Here is a 20,557-nt window from a genome sequence, read left to right as displayed (position 1 = left end):
GATATTAAACGAATTAAATAAAACGAAAAAGAAAGCGTAGCTAAGAATAAGGAATAATTTTGAAATATTCCAGGTAAATGAGTAAATTGCTGTAAAACTTAAATATTTGAACTTGTAGCATAATTTATTCAACTACTTTTTGTTTACTAGCAAAAACAACCATTTATAGACAAGCGCTTCGTTATGCTGCCGCGGCATCTCATTAGAATAATTAAACTAGCGCATGCAAACTACGTCCTTACCAGCGTACGCTATTTCCTTTTTCCGATAGGGCGATAAACTCGTACGCAAAACACGGCCAAAGGCCGGCAGGTGCAGCACAAAACATCGGCAGTTGCAAATGCACTTTTTCCTTGCCGATTATTTGCCTTCCACCCGCAAAGGAAAACCCCCTTCCGAGCGTTCGCGTAACGACCCACAAACGACACGCAACGTGCGTTCCCGGTCTCTACATGCACTGGCCCGAAGTGCATTGACATGCCCTTTTACCGCGGTCTAATGCCCATACTTGTCCTCCCTCCTCATACAGCCGGTGCGGAACTTGAAGGTGTACGAGTGGTCAGAAAAGGGAATGCACATGTTTCCTTTGCATCCGTCTGGACATCGTTTAGCCTATCGTTAAGATTATCGTACATATTTGTATGAAGCATGGGCAGGATAGGGGGGTTAACTGCGCCTATTTACAGCCCCTACCGGAAGAACCACCCAGAGCACGATGGGGGAGGGCGTGTTTGTGTTTTATTTTGTCTCGTTACCACGCCAACCGAGACACCGAGTGGTTGGCGTATTGACTAGCGCGAACGGAACGGGCTATCCTTCGGCCATCCTGAAACGGAGCACACACGCCACAAAATCAACAGCACGCGCGTGTCACTCGCGGGTTCGTCAGTGTCCGAGCGGAGTGACCCGTAGGGCTCAATAAAAAGCATCCAACCAGTGGGTCGGTGGCTCTAGTTGCGAACAAAACGTGTAACCTGCTGGAGGTGACGAAGGGCCACGTGTTTTTTATGTGGGAATAGTGTTTATTTTTGTTTAGTTTTTGCGAAATTTACCAGTGAGTGTACCAGTGTGTAGGAGAAACGGTTCCACCATGGCGATGGCTTCAATTCTTCCCGCATCTTCTGGCGTAGGTGCAGAAAGTGATCGTGTTGTAAGTGTGTTTGGTCGCATTAGAAATAACTTCCTCTAAAAAAATCAAATATGAATGCACGTATCCTGCGCATATCGATAAAACGCAACCTGTGAAAATCAATAGCAATTCAACAAGAAAGTTCATGTAATGTTTCTCCACAAAAAAAAAGATCCGCTCCACCCATAAGCCCCATAGTGTTCGTTACGGTTATGTAGGCTGCCAGTGAGAAGCAGGCTATGCGAAATTAATGACAGGCTGGGAAATGTAAACACATGCGTGACTCATTATCCTTCCGCGCTTCGGGTTTTGCATCGAGCGAAGCGGGACGAAGGACGATTGTGAATATTAATCGCGCCCGTTCTTCAATCTACGGGCGCAGTAGTAACACCGTAATCAAATATTGATTTTTTCTACCAAACGATGGTTCCCTGTCTGTTGCAATCAATCCCACACTCCGCACGGTTGCCCTTCCGGAATCAACTGTTGCGAAAGGTCACATCGTAATGCTTTCTATTGTTTGCACACTTCGGATATGAAGTCGTCCTTTTTTACTGCGGGGAAAAACGGAAACACTACTATCGTTCACGCGGGCAGTTATGGACGCCCGAAAGGCTCCGGCAGGATTAATCACATTGTCACTGAACCGTACGCATGCACGATTAATGTCGTCTCGATTTGTGTGCATGTGCGTGTGTGTGTGTGTGTGTTTCTGTGGCAGGATATGCAGGATTGGTTCAACTCACCTGTGGCCCCGGGTACACACGAGTGCGTTTGTGGTGTTCCGGCTGACTGGCATAAACCGTAACACGAAATCTTCTTGCGTTTCCTACAAGGGCTAAATTGTCCCCGTAGCAGCGTTCAAGCGGGATAACGGGGCCCCTCGACCAACGCACAGGATGAATTCACACCGCGCTCTTCCAATGTTACCGTATGTAACAATTTTCTCTCTCTCTCTCTCTCTCTCTCACACTCTCTCTCTCTCTCTCTCTCTCTCTCTCTGTGTCCCTCTTTTACCAATCAATCGTAGCAACCCTTGGGATTTTGTTGATGTTGCTGCTACTGGCTGTGTGGTATGCACGCATTAATAAACGTTGGGCCAATGTTGAATGTTTGGTCCACTGATTCACCGACATTGAAAAAGCCGTCAGTGATGCATATCGTGGCTGTTTGAAAAACACATACACTCTCTCACACACACACACACACACACACACACACACACACACCTCCTTAGCGGCTTTTTAGGACCCTCGTTACCCACTTCCCAGTGGGTCCTTTCCGCTTTTTCCGACACTCCGTTTACAACCTCTCCGGAATTTCCCCGTTTGGGACGGTTAGCGCCTCTGTTTCTTATCGCAACATCTTATGGGCAGAGCCTGCATGGCAATCGCTTGTGGCAAAACATCGTTTCCCCAGGCTCATATTACCTCCGCTCCAGGGACAAGGGGACAAAGCGTCATAGGTGGGGTGTCACCTACTGCATCCGCACTGCCGGAGGGGTGCGTAGCGCACGCACGTCATCTGACACCACGAAGAAAGGAAGCTGCAAAGGGAGGGTGAGATTTGGGATTTAAACAAAAAAAAAAACCAAAGATCAGTGTTTTGATCAAACTTAAGTCCTTAATTTTTGTCACAAATTTCGATGAATGGAATCGATGTGTAAATGCAAAATTACAACTAAAAAAAAAGAAGAAAACAAACACACACAACGGTACTCTTTCGGGCTGCGGCTCGGTATTGCCCTTATCGTCCTTTATTGTCCGTGAAAGAGTTCGAGGTGTGAAAGACTTCACAGCAGCAGCATAACGAGGGTTTTTTTTAAATCCTTAGCCGCCACCAATCTGGAACAAATAGGGAAAAGTCGAAGTTTTCCATCAGAAGCTAAGTGACATAGATAAGTAGGATTAAAAAAGTAGAGGCATAGAGGGACAGAGATAGGGTTTTAATACGAATCGGAAAGCAAAGCAAAGTTTGTTGGATTTATCCTATAACAGAAGGGGTTAGCGAGCAGGAAGCAAGCATAGAAATAGATTAAATTCCAAACGCACACGAACAGTTTGCAGTGTGTCCCAGGGTGTGCCTCTGCTGGGAGGATGTGTGGAATATGCCAATGTATGTCCCTTCAAAACTTTTACATCTATGTTGTTCCAATTCAATCCCCTCGCTTGGTGACATACACACACACACACGCGTGAGGAATCTATAATCGAGGTTTGATAATTGCATTATGACAGTGTCGAGAACGGGGAAACAGTTATTACAGGACGATCCCAGGCGTACCCTTTATTGCTAGCAGCAGGAGGAAATCAATCATCAATCCACCCAAAAGCAAGCCTTCGGACCACGCAATGACTACTGAACGCGTGTTTCGGGGGATTGACCTTTTGGGGAAGTAATCGGGATGCAATATAGGAGAAAGAAAACACGCAACATCTTCACGTTGTGTGAGCAATTCGGGAAAGTTTCTATAGAACTTCGCAACGTGCTTTGGAAGCATCAGTGATTTATTATTTATCGCTTCGAGAAAGTAATTCCAAGCAAAGTACAATGAAAGTTGGAATAGAGAAACTGAAATTAGTGAGAAAACTCGACCAATTTGACCAAGCATTGTAAGGAATGTTCATTTTTTGTTTTTTTGTTATTTTTAGTTGTCTTTTATCCATGATGCCTTTTCATAGATATTACAAAAACTTAAATGTACTGTTCTACCTCAGTACTACACAAAAAAAACACAATTAAATCAAACAAATTTACTAAAATTGTCAAAAATCCTTTAAAAATATATTTACCATTCTCGATTCAAACTCGATTCTTGAACATTTCACGTAATGCACTTTATCAGTATCAGTATCTCTTGACCAAACTTAAAACCTCAATGCCTGAAATTAATTTTAAATCGTGTATTAAATCGACATACGTTAAACCGAATACAATACTTTTCCACTCCACACAATCCTTTTAGATACGTAGTAGCACATGTGTCCCTGCGTGCCTTGCCACTGTTTAAAACACGCAAAAATCTCTCGCCTCAGCGAACCTTCGACCAAATCCCCCTTTAGTTCCCGAATGCACGCATCGCATTCTGTAAGGTAACAACTACACCCAACGTCATCCAGGACACGGGAACCCTCGGGGGCCTACATTGTCACCCCAGCGAACCAAACGTAGTCGTTAGCGTGCAATTTTTGCGTTTTACACCACACACACACCTCCTCCTTTTAAGTTTCCTTTGCTCTCGGGGTGTGTGTGTTGTCACCAAAAATCGGAAAGTGACGGTAATCCCTTCAACGTTTACTGTTTTCCCATTCGAGCGAATCGAGGTTGGCCGTGCCCGGTCCCCTCTGCCCGGGAAGCGATGCCTGGGTTACTGTTGCTTTTCCCCTTAGTTCACGTTGACGCCATAGCAGGCAGTGCTGTGCTGTAGCCGTGTGCGATACCGCGATAAAGTACTTTTCCACTTTTAATTGGCACCGATCAAACGGGATGGGTGCAAGCGGACTGTTTGCACGGCCCAATGCCGTAATGAAATTAGCATTAAAACAGCCCTATCCTACTGGGGAGGGGTGGGACGAGAGAGTGGGAAACAAATTGGAAGCTCATGAATTCCTAATTTCATTGACTTCCCAAATGTAGTAGTAAAGTTACGTGGCGTTTCACAAGACAAACATCTACAGAATGTATCGGTTTTAATAATTTGCAAAATTCGTTTGCCATATGTGCTTATGCTCCTCACTGCTCTCTCTTTCTCTCACGGCTGCAGCTCAAATCCATGGATGCCAATCGGTACGCGACGAAGAAAACCATTGCCCAGGGCATGCTGGACATTGCGCTACTAACGGCCAACGCATCGCAGCTGAAGTACATCCTGCAGGTGGGCGAAAAGCACGAGTTCTACGGTCTGATGCTGACGCTAATCAGCATCTCGATCATACTGCAGGTGAGTGTACGACAACGGCCCAGCGGGACTCGCCATCGGGGTGTGCGAATAAGGATAATCCTGCCTTTCGATTATCTGCCGCACATCCCGTGGTGTTCCTAGCGCATCCGTTATATTACTGGTACCGTTGCTAATACCTCATCCGGTCTGCCTAATCCTAATTATCCTTTATTTTCCCGCATCCCGGGTCGTTTGTGATGGTGGTGGTGGTGGTGGTGACGGTGATGGTGATGCCTGTGATCTCTACGTATCAATTGTCCCCAGGTCATCATGGGAGTGTTAAATCTAAGTCTCAGCCTGATGCGCGACTGTCGACTGCATTTACCCGAATATCATCGATCGGCCAACGTGATCAATTACATCGTCACCGGTGCTGCGGTACTGGTTGCCATGGTGAACTTAATGATATCCGCCTTCGATCCAAAGATTCTGAAGTATACGCTCGAATAAAATCGTACCATTTCTCATGGGGCGTAGCGTGTATATCCGTATATCCGTGACTTTTTCTTCCCCGCCAAGCCGATTATTGGTCAATCGGTCAAGCGTTTGATGTACTGCATATCAAGCAGATTGTGTTCTTCCCTCGAGGGAGATTCCTAATTATCTTGCGTTTGGACAAAGGCCTAGCTATCCCTACGTCATAGTGTGACGAACGTGACTATTGCGTGAGATGATTAGAAGTTCTATTCAATTGATTTGCTATCGATTTTTCATGGAAATCGTGGTGTTATTTGATACTGTGTTGCTTTGTGTCTTTAGGACTACTTTTGGGCAAGAGATGTTCTGCTCCGGTAGTATTTGTGTAACACAATAGCGCGTTTTAGGCTACTACAACACGTGACCGGAAATGTGGAAGATCCGACACCACGTATGTCATTGCCACAACCATCGCACGGCCTCATTATCACCTCCTTCCCTTCCACCCTAGCAATCATCACTTCCTTTCCCGCAAATAACCCCTAACACCCCATCTCCTTCACCGAAACATGCTTTATGTTTCCCCATCTCTCTCTCTCTTTGTCATCTCTCTGTATTCCTGCAGATGCTTGTCGGCATACTGTTTGTGGTGATCGGTAGCTTAAACATCAACCGCAAACCGGACCAAACGGCCGCCATCGTACTGAACGATGTTATCCTGGTGCTTATATTTGTCATCTCGCTGATCAATGTCATCATATCCGGGTTCGGTATTGAGTACTCGTCGCAACCACTCCGATTGCTAGAGCGTGTCGAATCGTCACCATCAGCCACTGCTGCACCACTCACTGCGGCCAAACCTTCGGTGGCTTCATTCTTGTTGAAGTAGTAGCAATCCCTATCCTTTTAATCTATCTCCAAACCTGAACACTAATTTGCTGTAACGCCCCTAGCATACTAACTAGCTGCTTCACTAATTGGTTGGTACAGGTTTCGGCTGCAATGCTGGCCGTCATACTAACCCTGGTCAATCTGCACGGCGGTGAGGTACAGCGGAAGGTGGCCAACATACTGAACCACTTCTCGCTCGGGTTCGTCGTGGTGGCTCTGTTTTGCGATGTCATTAAGATGAATTTTGGACTCGATCCGGCCATTCCGTACATTCACAACTGAAACAAATAGCAAAACTTGTAGAAAAAGTGGGATCTGAAAACGTCTTAGCACAATAATTACCAAACCATCTATGCACTTTATGCCCATCTCGTTCAACATGCACAGATTGTCCAAGGGATTGCCTGCATCCTGTTGGCCAACTACAACATCAACAAGGAGCACTCGCGCGACACAGCGAACACGGTGCAGAATTTTTCGCTCGGTCTCAACATGGCCACGGTCGTGGTAAACATCATGATTAATAGCATGGAGATAAAGCACATGGACGATGTAGGGCTGGGAATGGGGCTCGAGAGCAGCACGAAGGCCTTGTGAACGAGTGGCAATCACGAGGGTGCCTTAGCGAAGCGGGTGCAGACCCAAAGGACACATTAGGTGATCGTGATGTCGTAGTGCAACTGGCGATTGCGCAATCTTCACAATTGATCGTTTTCTTAGGTTAAAAAGTGAGAAAGAAATGAATAAGAGCGTAATACAGGGTTTATAGTAGCGATTTTTTGTGCGTTTTTGTTTGCTTTGGACTATGTATGTTGTGTAGAAACATTTGAGAACTAACGTACCCATCAATAACGCAATAAGTGAACGCGTAAGTACCTTGGCGATGTTGGATGACGACTGTTAATCGAACTGAATTAAAGCAAAAGAAGTAACCCTAAATTCCTCTATTCTGGTGTGAATTCTAACCGTTGAAAACAGCTGACTATTATAGGTTAGATGTGACGTATAATTAAAATCCTTCTCCTATCGTTGTGATTAGTAATTATGTAAGGTCCAATCCTGTCGCCCAATTAATTGGATAGTATTTTGGTGAAACTATATTTTGACATTAGAATTTTTCCAAGGACCATTTCTCAACATTCATAGGAACTTTGTCATAATTTATTGAGTGCTTCGCAGATTTTCATGCAATGACTCCAATTTTTGTGTGAATGTTATAACTCCTAACCATGCAATATTGAAAATAAATGAGAAAACTTATGAAATAGCAAGTAGCAGTCAAATAAATGTAAATAAAAAACCCAAAACTGCTTGTAGTTGACGTCATTTTTATTACGACTATAGACAAACAAGAGGTAAATTTTTCTAACATGAGATTGTTATTTGAAACTATAATACACATTGGAGCGCGAAACGTACAACGTTAATGCTGAAACACCGCACCAGCAAGTGTTCCTAAGTGCAATGTGAAAAATAATTTTAAATTTCAAAAACACTTACATACACCTTCCAACAGTTTCAATCCAGGTCAATTTAGAGACAATTGAGAAATAATTAAATCGGCATATTTCCATGCACTTTTACACATTTTTTGCTTTACGCTGCAGCACACAGTACACGGAATATGCCATGTTTAGAATCTGCAACGAACATGAATAAAATACGTATTTAGAGTAAGTTGTACCTTCCTTTTTTGTTCTTCCCCGTTTGAATTACCGTTGTAAATGCGGGCAAGTTAAAGTTGAAATAACCAAACGCAGTGACCGCAAACGGTTTGTTGGTGCGCACGAGAAACATTTGCACGCTTTTCCTATTCCTTTGCGGCATGTTGTACCAGCGCGAGGAGTAGATGGCATTCGTAAGGGCGTAGCTTTTGAGTGTTACTTCGTTGCCATAGTAACAAGGCAGTCCGATCTGCATCGTCATCGACATCATGTAGAACACGTTCATCAGTTTGCTAAAGTCGTTTAGATTGAGCTACAGATAGACACGTGCGTTACTAATGGCGATTGGCGAATGTTAAGCAATGATAAGGTAAGATGTTGGATATACGCACCATCGAGGCTACCTGATAAGCTGAAGCGCAGATGACTAGCCCACTAACACTGAACTGCACAAAATAGGCGGGAGAAAAGAGGTTCTCTACTCGGCACAGCATGCTATGAATAGGGGAATTTAAATTCAGAGCAAGCCAAATCCCAAATGCCACGTGGCTAATTGCGTATTGCTCGTATGGCGCAAAGGCAACGTGGTAGTAACCCATCAAACTCACCGATGTATTTTGTTGTAATGCTGTACCAACGGCACAAATGAACGATCGAACTCGTCGGAGCTATTTAAATTGCGGAACCTTTTTCCCAGCAATTCCAGCTGGATGCCTATCATGTGCATCATATAGCACAGCTGCGTATCGCCGGCCGTGTTGAGCAACATGTGAAAGTACATCCCGAAGCTTTGGTATGCAAAAATCGTGTAGTACGCCACGTGTGCATCCTCCCCATACGGGACACCGAAAAACCACGGAAAGAACGGCATCCGATACTCAGCACTAAGCAAATGGCTCCCGGTACCGAATGCGGCCATATGGCTCACGAAGATATACGCATAGTACCACCGGTTGAATACGGCCAGCCTTCGTTGCTGCAGTTCCCGTTCCTGCTCGTCACGCGGTTGAAATGACACCCCCAGCGTAGTTTCGTACAGGCTCCAGACGATGTTGAAATGCCGATAAATGGTCAGCGTTTTCAGGATCATGGCCGTTTCGGTCAGAAAGATGTACATGATGAAGAACACCCGCTGCTCGAACGGTTGCGGTACGAACACGTTCAGCAGCAGCACAAACAGGTACACCGCCATGATGCAGGAGTAGAACGCGTAGCAGTACACGCGGTACGCGACGGACTTTGGTACCGGTGCGTTAAAAAAGCCGCACACTTTCCAGGCCCACATGCTAAAGCGCATCGGGAAGATGAACCGACCCGGATCGTACATTGGTAGGTTGCGCTTAAGGCAGTTGTTCCTGGTAGCACTTTTGAACGTGGACTGATTGACTGATTGGGTCACTGACGATGCGATCAAATGGTCAACGTTGATTGTATGAGGTCAATATAGAAAGCGGCTTCACACATCGTTAATTACTAAGTTTCGAACAAGGGTGTATAATAAGGATTTTTGGTGCATAGTAATTAAATTCTGCCTCAACACGCCCATAAAACACAACTTTTACAAAATTGTAGCAATAAAAAAGGGTTTGGTATTTTTTGATGAACTTAGGACTACCGAACATCTCAGGGAACTTTTTTACATAAAATAAAAAGCTTAAAAGACACCATTAGTGCGATATCTATGAGAAACTTGAAAATAAAGACAAAATCGAAATTAAAAGAAGTGACATTGCCTGCTCCCACGATGAGAGGTAATTGTTTTTTTCTAAATGAAATGTATTTAGTGAAGAATGTAATCAAAGAATTGATGCTTTGCAGTTCTTATTTTAAAGTTGATGAAAAATGGTTGCATGGAAGTTGCGTATTATCATCAGTTATGTTTTGCCATCAACAGGAACAACAGAAACCTATTTTCTATTCGGATGAAATAGCTAAGCCATGTTGGACAAATACATTTTGATAACTCTGGAATTTGGTCCGAGGACCTCTCCTGACTCTATTTCCGAGGATTAAACTAGGTCATAAGGCCGGTCTGGTTGTACAGTCGTCAACTCGTACGACTTATAAATACATGCTCGTCATGGGTTCAAGCTCCGAATAAGACCGTAGGTGACGAACCCGTCTTGGGTTCAAGCCTCCATACGTGTAGGACTGACTATCCTGCTATGGTAACAATAAGACACTGAAAACCAAGCTCACTTTATTAGTGGGTACAGGCAGGTCTTGGCCGACAACGGTTGTTGTGCCAAAGAAGAAGAAGAAGAAGAAGAAACTTGGTTTCTAATTTGGGAGAAATTGGAGGCAACAACGATTTTTTAAATTCATTCTTAACTACTACTACAGAAGCAAATTTAACATGAATGCTAGTATTTGACAGTACGTAATGAGCATTAGTAAAGGTTATTGATATCATTTCAAATATATGTAAGCCATCAATAGTGGCAGCATATGCAAAGAACGTCCAGAAGGTTCTCCAGGCTGAGCTTTCCGTAACCAACATTGGCCGTGACAAAATCAGTCTAATAATCCTGTATAATGGAGGGAATGATCCCATGCCTCACAGGAACATCCTATAGGAACCCCGGTTAATGGGAGGTTAAACTCAAGAACGTGCCATTGGGGAATAAACCTTGCACTTGACGTTTTCTTCTTCATTGCTTGGCGATTTTTTTACTTCTTCGTAAAGCTTAATATAGATTCCTTCTAGAGTTAATTGAGCCCTGGAAACCAAAAAGGATGTTTGTTTTCGTGTGAGAAATCACTGCCACGCCCTATCATTTAACAGCAAGACGTAAACACATGGCATGAACTGCAAAGAATGTCCATCGAAAATGAAAAGAAGAAATGCTGCAAACCTTTTAATACTGGCAGCTTTTCAAGTTGAAAGACTAGTTGTACCAGTCAGCCCGGATAGATCAGCACGATGGAGACCGAAAAGCAGGATACATCTACCATCGATGATCCGTACCGTTGGGGCGACTACATTCGCCCCGTCAGGATAACCGTGTGGACGTGGAAAATCTGTGGTCTTTACAACGGGAAGCCACAGACAACACGGTACCGTGTGTACCGTGCCGTGTTCAACATCTTCCTGATGGTAGTGTACCTGTTCACGCTGTCGCTCAACGTGTTCGTGATGCAAACGTTCGAGCAGCTGGTCCTGTACATCATGTACATCGTGTTTACGGAGATTGTCATGGCACTGAAGGCGCTCGTCACTTACTACAAGTTCGATCAGCTGTGTGACCTGTACCGCCAGACGCTCGGCAGTGACTTTAAACCGCTCGACGCCGAAGAAGAACAGCTGCACCGCAAGGGAGTTGCAAGTATTAACCACTATCTGTATCCGTACCTCGTGACGACGAACTTGGCCGTCGCTAGTTCGTGCCTGTACCTGCTGCAAGACGATTACCGGCTGCCCTACTTTCCCTGGATACTGGGCATCGAGTATGGGCCGACGAAGCGTCTTAACTATGGGCTGCTGTTTGCTTACCAGGTGATCGGCATGTATCTGCACATGCTGATCAATGTAGCGATCGACGTGCAGCTGTCCTATCTGCTCGGGATGATCAGCATCCAGCTGGATTTGATTGGCAAACGTTTCCGCTCACTGCACACGTCCGAACAGTTCCGGGAGTCTTTCGTCGGCTTAATGAACCACTATGGAAAAGTGCAACGGTAACTAAGCAACGTCGTGTTGGGTGGAACGAAGCAGGCGGCATTCAATAACTCTCACTTGTCACATTGCTTTCATTTCAAACAGGATGACCGCTGAAATCGAGCAGCTCTTCTCGGCGGCATACTTTGCCCAGTTCGGGTCGAGCGGTTTGGTGATTTGTGCATCCGCTTTCAAGACATCTTCAATGGTGAGTTCCGGTGGTCGAAGGTAGTACCGAACTGTATCTGTCTAAAAGTAAGTACGATATCGACGATATCTTAATTCCAGTTCAACCTGTACGAGCTGACCGCCATCCAGAATCTGCTCTACATGCTGTCGATGATATTTCAAATGTTCTTACCATGTCGCTTCGGCAATGAGGTGACGCGCAAAAGCCACCTGCTTCGGACGTCCATTTACAGCTCCCGTTGGTATGAGATGGGATTGCAGGAGCGCAAAACGTTGCGTATGTTACTGCAGCGCATGAACAAACCGCTCACGCTGAAGGCGTCCTATTTTTTCAACTACAATCTACAGGCGTTTACTACGGTGCATAAACCTAGCGCGGCAGGAGTTTTAGGTGCGCTTGGAGGCTAATTTGTACCTTTTTCCTTCTACTTTTCAGACACTCAATATGGCCTATTCGTTGTACGCATTGTTGCAACGCAACGCATTGAAGAAAGTTTAATATTAATATTGGTTCTATCAAAGGTTATGTTTTGGAACAACAACTATTCGTAAAACAATGACAGCATAAATGTACTGCCACTGTTGTAACTGCACAATTGATCCGATTACTACGCAAGTAAGCGCAACAACTTTCTCTTTGTTTTTTCTACAGGAAGCGAGCATTTGTCGATGAAACAAAATTAGTTACACAGCGATCATTGGTTTTTCGTTCGATATATTTCCCTCTCGTACACAATTGCAATTGCTGTTCTTCAGCGTTTCCCTTCGCTTGGTAATCGTTTCAGGAACTTAGCCACTAAAACGATAAGTACACCATCCCTCTTCAACCACACATGCTTACTGATTCGTTACCTGCCTTCGCTAGCCTGTTTAACGTCTTAATGTTCGATGTACCCGATACGCCTTGCATTGCATTGGTGTACAAATTAATAATACATAATATCTATGCGTACGTTTAAAGAAGGATACAGATTATTCCCATTGCTGCGCTGCGCTCTGCCATTTGATGTTGATGATCGTTATTTCTTTACTACGATGAGACAGACCCACCACTTGGCGCATTTGTTAGTTGATAGGTTGATGAGTATAAATTACTAAATTATAATTTAATTCGTGTTAATGCGTGTAAGCATGTACACCACAAACAAATTGAAAGCGTTGTTTGGCGATTATCATTTATTGCGCCACAATTGCGCGGTACGATCGCAAGCATTGGTGTGTACATTTGCTTTGCACTGAAAGAAAAGAACGAACGAATTAAAATCAAGGACATGAAACAAATTGCACACGTGGAATGAAGATGATTCTAACCGCACACACGCCCATCTAATGTGAGACAAAATTTGCCGGAAATGATAATAAAAACCAATTAAATGTAGCAAAGCAATTAAATACAACGGCAACGGCACGCAATGCAAACACCGAAGTAAGCTTAAGCGGTGGTGGTGCCGGCGGCCCTGTCTATTGTGCATCGAAATCATGTTACTCCGTTAAATCATACAATGAAATTTTTGTGCAGTTTTGGAAGAAAAACACGCTCTAAATTCATCAAATTAAAACACACATAGAACACATAGATCCAAACAAACAAAAGTTATAAATAAATGATTTCAGTACGTTGGAACGAATGGGTCGGAAAAAAGTGGATGGAAATTGTTACATATACCATCAAAATTGCGATTGGAAGAGCTCGGCAATAACAACAAAAAAGAGCATTTCACGCATAAGCATCTTAATTACAGTATTTTGCTCGCGCATCACTTGCAAGGAAGCTTCGCAAAAAACTGATTAGCCCCTACAGTGTCTATTTTGTGTGATAAGAGTTTTCCTGTGCGCGTGTAACGGAAAAAGCGTGCAAATCGTTTCGGTTTCAACTTTCCTCAGCACATAGACACCGAACACGTTTGCTGAACACGTTACGTCTTCTTATTGCCTCGGAACGGACCATTCCACAATGTAACTTAAATTAGTTTAGATTCTATACGCACACACACACAATATGTTCTGGCGGATCGTATTTGCTTATTCTCTCGAAGAAAAAAAAGAATGGGACATCCCAAATGCACATGAATAAAACATAAAAAAATAAAACCGATTTATATAAAGCGTTGCCGAGAAGCGGACGCCACCCAAAAATAGTACGATCACGGGTGAGTAACTTTTCAAACGAAACACAATTCCGGTACGCGGTGTAACCGTTGCTCGACGCTCGATCGAGATGTAAACCTGAGAGGAAGGGAGAGAAGCGTCTCCAGTGGCTGCCCGAAATCATCCTAAAAATGTTCTATTTTCTTCCTCTACCCCTGTCTATACCCGACTATACTTCTTCCCACTTTTTCCCACTTTTCTGCAGACACAGCCAGCAGTACAGGAGGCGCGTGTGCCACCTCCGCAAAAAATAAGAAACAAAAACTGCTGCAGAATGAATGCTTGCCCCAGGTGCGCGGAAACAGTTTAAAACGTTTTCCGATGGATCGCCCGCTGACCGTCCTCGTCGAACTCTCGCTTCGAGACCCACATCTTCTTGAATGTGTCGAGCGAGGCCAGAATCGATCCACCCATCCAGGTAGAGTAGATACGCTCCTGTGGTGCAGCGATCTGAAACGAAATGACGAAAGTCCCACAGAAACACAATTAACACCTGTTCAACAAAATGCCTGTATCGAACGTAGGAAACTTACCCTAATTTTCATATCCTTTGCCACGTGCTTTCTGATCTCGGACAGTAACCGATCGCCGAAACCCTTGAACAGGGTCGATCCGCCCGACAGCACAATGTTCTGATAGAGCATCTTCCGCAAATCCATGTCGGACTTTTGAATCGAGTATATTAGCACCTCGTGGATGCCCTCGCACTCCTCGCCGAGCATGTGCGGGCGGAACAGCACCTCCGGTGCCCGGTAGCACGCCGGTCCAATCTCGAGCACGTTACCATCCGGCAGCACGTACTTCGTCTTCTCCGTATCGACCGTCTCTTCCTTGAGCGGGTTCGTCGCCAGCGAGCAGACCTTCTCCTTGATCGAGCGCACTATCTCAAACTCGGCCGTCGTACGGAAGCTGAAGCCCTCCTTGCGGATCAGCGTCTTCAGGTAGCGGGTCACGTCCCGCCCCGCAATGTCCACGCGCATGATGCTGTGGGGCATGGCGAAGCCTTCGAATATCGGTACGGCGTGCGTCACACCGTCGCCCGAGTCGAGCACCACGCCGGTAACGCGCCCGGTCGCGTACAGACTCAGCACGGCCTGCATCGACACGAACAGTGCGGGCACGTTGAACGTTTCGAAGAAGATTTCGGCCGCCTTTTCGCGGTTTTTCCGGGGGTTCAGGGGCGCTTCGGTCAGCAGCACCGGATGTTCCTCGGCGAACGTGGACAGCTCATCCTTGCTGTAGATGTACGTCCAGATCTTTTCCATATCGTTCCAGTCGGTCACGATACCGTGCTCCATCGGGTAGCGGATGCTTAGCAGGCCCCGATAGTCTTCCGCCTTTGGTCCCACGAACATGTCCCCCTCCAGTGCACCGGCCATCACGCGCACGTGTTTCGGCCGGCCCATGCTACAGTGATGAACGGGGGAGGGAAAGGTTTTAAGCCACACATGGAAAGAAAACAGTTTCTCCACATCGAAGTCGCCGTTGCGATACTTACTAGTTGGGAAAGCGACATTTTGGTATGTGATCGCCAGCGAAGCCAGCCTTTATCATTCCCGAACCCTGCAGGCGAGACAGAAGGAAAGGAACGAAACGCCATTAGAACAAAGGATTCAACAATTCATACGAAAGTTTAGTCTGTACGCAGAAATGTACGCAGAAAGGGTTAAACAAATTCGCCGTACATTGGCCAACGCAGTGCCCCCGAACCCCAACTTAACCATATTCGATCGAAACCGGATGGCGCAAGTGGATGAATTTTACTTGCGCTGCCAGCAGCAGCGTGATTACTATCGGGATCGGACCGACCTGCTGCAACAGCTGCCAGAATTTCGACGTCCGCTAAAGCGCAGCTTTATGCGGTTGATGAACCCTACCGAACACTATCTCCGGCTGCATCGGTGCTCGACGGGCTACAGCTCGGAAAGACGCTTTTGATATTGCTCCAGCTCCAGCAGCGGACATTGTGCGATCCATCACTTCTAGCGAAATAAAATCTTTATCAGTTCGGCTCCGCTAGAGCCTTTGTAAGAGTCGTCGTCGTACAGTGGGAATCCTAATACGGTAAGGGCATTTGCATTCCGGGTGATGTCATTGATGATTCCCGTCCGATGCGTCCACTTCCCATACGTGCGTTGTTCGGAAGAGGGTGATGGTTCCATAGCCTACGAAGACAGCTTTTCTTTTCTTTTCTCTAACGTCACCCTTTCTCCCCGTCGCAGGTGTCTACCACCGTCGCCGCGTTCCACCCACCCATCAACCCCGTGCGGGATAAGTTTACCGATGGCCCCGCTTTCTTCCCTCTACTTACGTTGTCGATGACGACCGGTTGATTCACTATCACATCATAAGGCTCCATCGCGCTGAACGGTGGCTGTGTCGGACGATTCGGGCTAGCTAGCAACCGGAAGCGTACGGGAACGTAACGCTAAACCGAGAAAAACGGTATACGAAACGAGAAAATAGATTTTTCCTTCGCTAGATTGCGTTCGCGAAGCGAGGGGTAGCGAGGAAGGACCGTTTTCCGTCGTTTTCTGATGACAGCACACAGCCCACACACACCTATACACACACAATGACACACGCACACACACGCGTATCTGCACACCTCTATTTTGACAGTCCGTTTTCGCCCGACGGAGAACATTCGCCAGCCAATTTACAGTGTACCAAGGTGCGCGGTGATGTCAGAATGTACACACCTTGAGCAACGACTCGACAGCGGACTGTCACGAGCGTCTTTGTTTTGATTCCGCGGATTAGAACCTCCGCAGTGTAGTTTGCATAAAAATTGTATCACACTCGTCTGGCGACAGGTGAAATAATCGATAGTTGTGTAGAATTTCCTTACCTACCAGCAGAAAGGACGGGATCAGTTTAATTTACAACACACACGCGGGTGTGTTGCATGCAGTGCAGTTTGCATCCCAGCCGTTGTGCGCTGTGCGGAACAGAAACTCGTCGACAGACGTTTGACCTTCTACCTTCTGCGTTTGTTTTCCTTTCGTCTCTCGCGTTTTCGGTGTAATTAGATTATGACCGTGCGTGCACCATAAATGTCTGCATTGGTTTCCTTATGTTTGCTGAAGATTGAACTAGTAGCCGACCGAAGCCGCAGCCAGTCGACGGTCATGTTGGGCCCGTCGGAATCCGGATCCGCCTGCGATGACGCAGCAACGGGCGGCAGCATAGTTGGAGATGGTAAGCATGCGTATTTTAATTATAGCCTCGGTTTTGCTTGCAAAGCAGTAGTGCGATTAAGGCTGCCAGGGTGCAGTCGTACCACCGAGGGCGACACCCCTGGTCCGATAGTTCTGAATGTGCATTTCGATTGATTGCATCGCCCTCGACAGAAGCGGCTGGTGCGGTTTCGAACGAGCATCCCAACAATCCCCGACTGCAACGCGAGATGAGAGGGCAGCGAAAGCCGAAGAAGATCACCATCGAGAGCTATCGTAATCGGCTGCTGGATGGGGGACCGGCGCCGTCGGACGAGTACCGTGGCATCCTGCCAAAAAGCTCCCGCGAGCAGACACCGATGGACGAGGTGCCGCCACCGGCAGCCACAGAGATCCTGGGGGAGATAAATTTCTTTTCCGGCAATCCGTTCGTCGAGGTTACGAAAGGCATCCTTCATCTGTTCAAGCGGAAGTGAGTGTTGCGCGATTGTTACGTAAAATTAAACGACGACGCTTTGGCGTCGCGTGCTGAAGAACGGCACATTTACATCTTTATTGGCCACGTCCACGTGTTTGGTTCTTTTTGTTTGCAGCGAACGGGCGGACATATCGGAGGGTGGCGTTTCAAAGACACTTTGTCTGATTGCTGTGCCGTCATCGCTGAACTGTCACGATATTCTCAACTTCATTGCACCGTGCCAGAAGGAGATACAGCACGTGCGCATCTTGCGCGATGGTTCGCCGAACCAGTTCATGGTGCTGCTCGAGTTCCGCTGCGTCGAGGGTGCGATCGAGTTTTTCAAAACGTTCAACGGCGCGCCGTACAACAGCCTGGAGCCGGACACACTGTGCCACGCCGTGTGGGTGTCGAGCGTCGAGTGGGGTCTGGACGATTGCTGCGTGACGCCGCAGGGCCACACCGAGCTACCGTCCTGTCCGGTGTGTCTCGAGCGGATGGACGAAAGCGTCGACGGTGTGCTGACCATCCTGTGCAACCATGTGTTCCATGCCGGGTGTCTGAACAAGTGGGGCGACTCGACCTGCCCGGTGTGCCGCTGCGTGCAGACGCCCGAACTGTCCGAACAGTCCGTGTGCATGGAGTGCGAGGGTACGGAGGCGCTGTGGATTTGCCTGATCTGCGGCCACATCGGGTGCGGCAGGTATCAGGGCGGTCACGCCGCCTCCCACTATCGGACGACAAATCACACGTACGCGCTGCAGCTCGGCACGAACCGGGTGTGGGACTATGCGGGCGATAACTTTGTGCACCGCTTGCTGCAGAGCAAATCGGACGGCAAGCTGGTCGCGACACAATCACCCGGCGGGGACGATGGTGAGGAGAAGATCGACTCGATGCAGCTGGAGTTTACCTACCTGCTGACGTCGCAGCTCGACGCGCAGCGGGATTATTACGAGGAGCGGCTTTCGCGCCTCGAGTCCATCATCTGCGGCGAGCGGCAGAAGCTGCAGGAGGACCACGAGCAGGCGAAACAAAAGACGGCACAGTTGGAGGTGAAGCTGCACGCGCTTACGAAAGAGAAGAACAGTCTGGAACGGAAAGTCTCGCAACTAACGTCAAAGTAAGCGTTGAAATGGAATGGAATGGCCACTTTTTGTAGTCTTATCTGACAATTAACCATTCCGTTTTTCTACAGATTAGGCACGGTGCTGGGTGAATTGGCGGAAGAGAAGCAGTTTGGTAAAACGCTGCAAGCAAATCAAGTTACCTGGCAAACTAAATTCACCACCCTGGAGAAGCAGTGCACCGAGAAGGAGCAAGAAATTGTCGAACTCAAGGAGCAGGTGCGCGATCTCATGTTTTACATGGAGGCACAGAACACGATTGCCGGCTCGGAGCTCAAGAGTGAGCTGGTCGACGGGACGGTAGTGCTTCCGGCGGACGCAGTTGCCGCCGCCTCATCCATTTCCGCCAGCGGCGCATTTGCCGCCGGTACTAGCGCTGGTGGAGCAAAGGCAAAACGACGCCAACGGAGGAAGTAAAACCGTGTCCCCGTTCTTCGCTTCACTCCAATTAGCTCTGTTTAGCTGCGCACACGTTTTTTCGACGCCGTATCACACGTTTCGATGTACGTTATAGATGTAAGGGGGATGGAATTTTGGAATTGTGATAAATTTTCATCGTACTTTTATTTCCTTTGCCAAACCTTATCATAAAAATACAGCAGTAAGATTTGTAGGGAAAGCGCAGATTAACAGCTTTCGGTGTTCAACCTCACCTGTGTTGCCTGTGATTTTGTTTTACCCCTGCTCTTTATGTACACACTGCACGTGAATTTCGCTCATTGTCCATCGTTTACCTTAACCAGCGTGTCGGCGTACTGAAACTCGGGACTGTTCTCGTACTCGCACATATCGAGCGCCACCTCGCAGCTCTCCTTTACCACGCGCTTTTCGTCCTTCAGATACTCGTTCAGCACGCGCGTACACTCGTCCGTCGCAATCGCGCCAAGCGCTTCCGCACACTCATGCCGTACCATTTCGTTTTCCGCCGGATCGCGCAAGTTTTCCACCAAAAACGGCACACTGCACTCCTCCTGTAGCTGCCCCAGCACGAACGCCACCTCGTGCCGGAACAGTGCACTCTTGCCCTTTAGCCCGCTGGCCAGCGCGAGCGTTGCCTCCTCCGTGCGCAGATTGCGCAGCGCAAACATGGCCCGGTACCGGTTGAACAACGTGTCCGCCTCGTCCATCAGAATGCGCTGCAGCTCCTCGACGCTCTTGGAAGTGGCCGGTGGCGTTGGGTCGACCGAGGCGTACGGGTTGTCGTCCTTAAGTGCTTCCTTCTGCTTCAACCATCGCACACGCTCCAGTGCAATTTCGCACGTTTCCGCTACCTCCACGACCGGGTCCTTGCTGTAGCTGACCAGCGTGTCCTCGACCGAGCTGTCGCCGATCGCGCCCAGTGCTTCGGCCGCCTCGTGGCGCACCATCGCTTCCTGCTGCACATCGGCAAGCACTTTCGTGAGCACGGGAATGGCCCGGACGTCCTGCATCTGCCCCAGACAGTAGGCCAGCTCGTGCTTGAGCAGGGCCGATTCGTCATCGAAACACCGGCCGATGGACTCGAGCGCACGCTCGCCACCGATGTTGCGCAAAGTGAACAGGGCGCGGAATCGTTCTTTCAGTGGTCGGTCACGGTTGTTTAACACGTCGCCGATGGCGGCCACTTTGCTTTCATCTATTTGGACCATTTTAGGGCTGGATTTCTTGTGGTGGATTCCGGTGCTCTCGGGTGCTGGCGGCGTGGAACGATTTCACAACAATACAAACACCATGCGTGTGTTGGTTGATGTTTTGTGGATTTCGGGCGAAACTGTCAAT

General features: G+C 47.3%; 7 protein-coding genes across 13 annotated transcripts; 4 read left to right on the top strand and 3 right to left on the bottom strand.

The window, feature by feature from the left end:
* Positions 1 to 820: 820 nt before the first annotated feature.
* Positions 821 to 7,145, top strand: LOC121588161 (ninjurin-2). Of its 5 annotated transcripts, none has more exons than XM_041905807.1 (3): positions 821 to 1,150; positions 4,893 to 5,069; positions 6,765 to 7,145. In XM_041905807.1, the coding sequence occupies exons 1-3, from the start codon at positions 1,091 to 1,093 to the stop codon at positions 6,972 to 6,974; spliced, it is 447 nt and encodes a 148-aa protein (XP_041761741.1). In that variant the 5' UTR covers positions 821 to 1,090; the 3' UTR covers positions 6,975 to 7,145. The 5 variants fall into 5 exon arrangements, with proteins under 5 accessions (XP_041761741.1, XP_041761744.1, XP_041761739.1 ...); XM_041905810.1 differs by lacking the exon at positions 6,765 to 7,145 and adding an exon at positions 6,477 to 6,726; XM_041905805.1 differs by lacking the exon at positions 6,765 to 7,145 and adding an exon at positions 6,112 to 6,568.
* Positions 7,146 to 7,701: 556 nt separating this feature from the next.
* LOC121588157 (odorant receptor 94a-like) lies at positions 7,702 to 9,746 on the bottom strand. The gene is made up of 4 exons (XM_041905802.1): positions 8,650 to 9,746; positions 8,434 to 8,536; positions 8,094 to 8,354; positions 7,702 to 8,017 (listed from the first exon to the last, which is right to left on the bottom strand). Exons 1-4 carry the CDS (start codon positions 9,366 to 9,368, stop codon positions 7,958 to 7,960), a joined length of 1,143 nt encoding a protein of 380 aa, XP_041761736.1. The 5' UTR covers positions 9,369 to 9,746; the 3' UTR covers positions 7,702 to 7,957.
* Positions 9,747 to 10,716: 970 nt separating this feature from the next.
* LOC121590431 lies at positions 10,717 to 11,694 on the top strand. Its single transcript, XM_041910113.1, has 2 exons — positions 10,717 to 11,620; positions 11,670 to 11,694. Exons 1-2 carry the CDS (start codon positions 10,965 to 10,967, stop codon positions 11,692 to 11,694), a joined length of 681 nt encoding a protein of 226 aa, XP_041766047.1. The 5' UTR covers positions 10,717 to 10,964.
* Positions 11,644 to 16,067, top strand: LOC121588162 (odorant receptor 94b-like). 3 transcript variants are annotated; one of them, XR_006004160.1, is made up of 5 exons: positions 11,644 to 11,719; positions 11,805 to 11,907; positions 11,988 to 12,248; positions 12,325 to 12,458; positions 12,541 to 16,067. XR_006004160.1 is itself a non-coding variant. In XM_041905811.1 (5 exons), exons 1-4 carry the CDS (start codon positions 11,694 to 11,696, stop codon positions 12,385 to 12,387), a joined length of 453 nt encoding a protein of 150 aa, XP_041761745.1. In that variant the 5' UTR covers positions 11,644 to 11,693; the 3' UTR covers positions 12,388 to 12,410; positions 12,541 to 16,067. The 3 variants fall into 3 exon arrangements, 2 of the variants coding, with proteins under 2 accessions (XP_041761745.1, XP_041761746.1); XM_041905811.1 differs by having other exon boundaries at positions 12,325 to 12,410; XM_041905812.1 differs by lacking the exon at positions 12,541 to 16,067 and having other exon boundaries at positions 12,325 to 12,461.
* Positions 12,587 to 16,434, bottom strand: LOC121588158 (actin-related protein 1). The gene is made up of 4 exons (XM_041905803.1): positions 16,348 to 16,434; positions 15,535 to 15,599; positions 14,570 to 15,443; positions 12,587 to 14,486 (listed from the first exon to the last, which is right to left on the bottom strand). The coding sequence occupies exons 1-4, from the start codon at positions 16,393 to 16,395 to the stop codon at positions 14,343 to 14,345; spliced, it is 1,131 nt and encodes a 376-aa protein (XP_041761737.1). The 5' UTR covers positions 16,396 to 16,434; the 3' UTR covers positions 12,587 to 14,342.
* Positions 16,435 to 16,622: 188 nt separating this feature from the next.
* On the top strand, positions 16,623 to 19,446 carry LOC121588155 (BRCA1-associated protein-like). Its single transcript, XM_041905800.1, has 4 exons — positions 16,623 to 17,237; positions 17,390 to 17,687; positions 17,809 to 18,795; positions 18,871 to 19,446. The coding sequence occupies exons 1-4, from the start codon at positions 17,093 to 17,095 to the stop codon at positions 19,214 to 19,216; spliced, it is 1,776 nt and encodes a 591-aa protein (XP_041761734.1). The 5' UTR covers positions 16,623 to 17,092; the 3' UTR covers positions 19,217 to 19,446.
* LOC121588159 (deoxyhypusine hydroxylase) lies at positions 19,345 to 20,526 on the bottom strand. The gene has a single exon (XM_041905804.1). It carries the CDS (start codon positions 20,425 to 20,427, stop codon positions 19,516 to 19,518), a length of 912 nt encoding a protein of 303 aa, XP_041761738.1. The 5' UTR covers positions 20,428 to 20,526; the 3' UTR covers positions 19,345 to 19,515.
* Between the last annotated feature and the right edge of the window lie 31 nt (positions 20,527 to 20,557).

This window comes from Anopheles merus, chromosome 2R, assembly GCF_017562075.2.
Source record: "Anopheles merus strain MAF chromosome 2R, AmerM5.1, whole genome shotgun sequence".
In the NCBI taxonomy this organism is placed as follows: Eukaryota; Metazoa; Arthropoda; class Insecta; order Diptera; family Culicidae; genus Anopheles; species Anopheles merus.
Note: the sequence above shows the minus strand (reverse complement) of the source record. Positions and strands in the feature narration are given on the sequence as shown.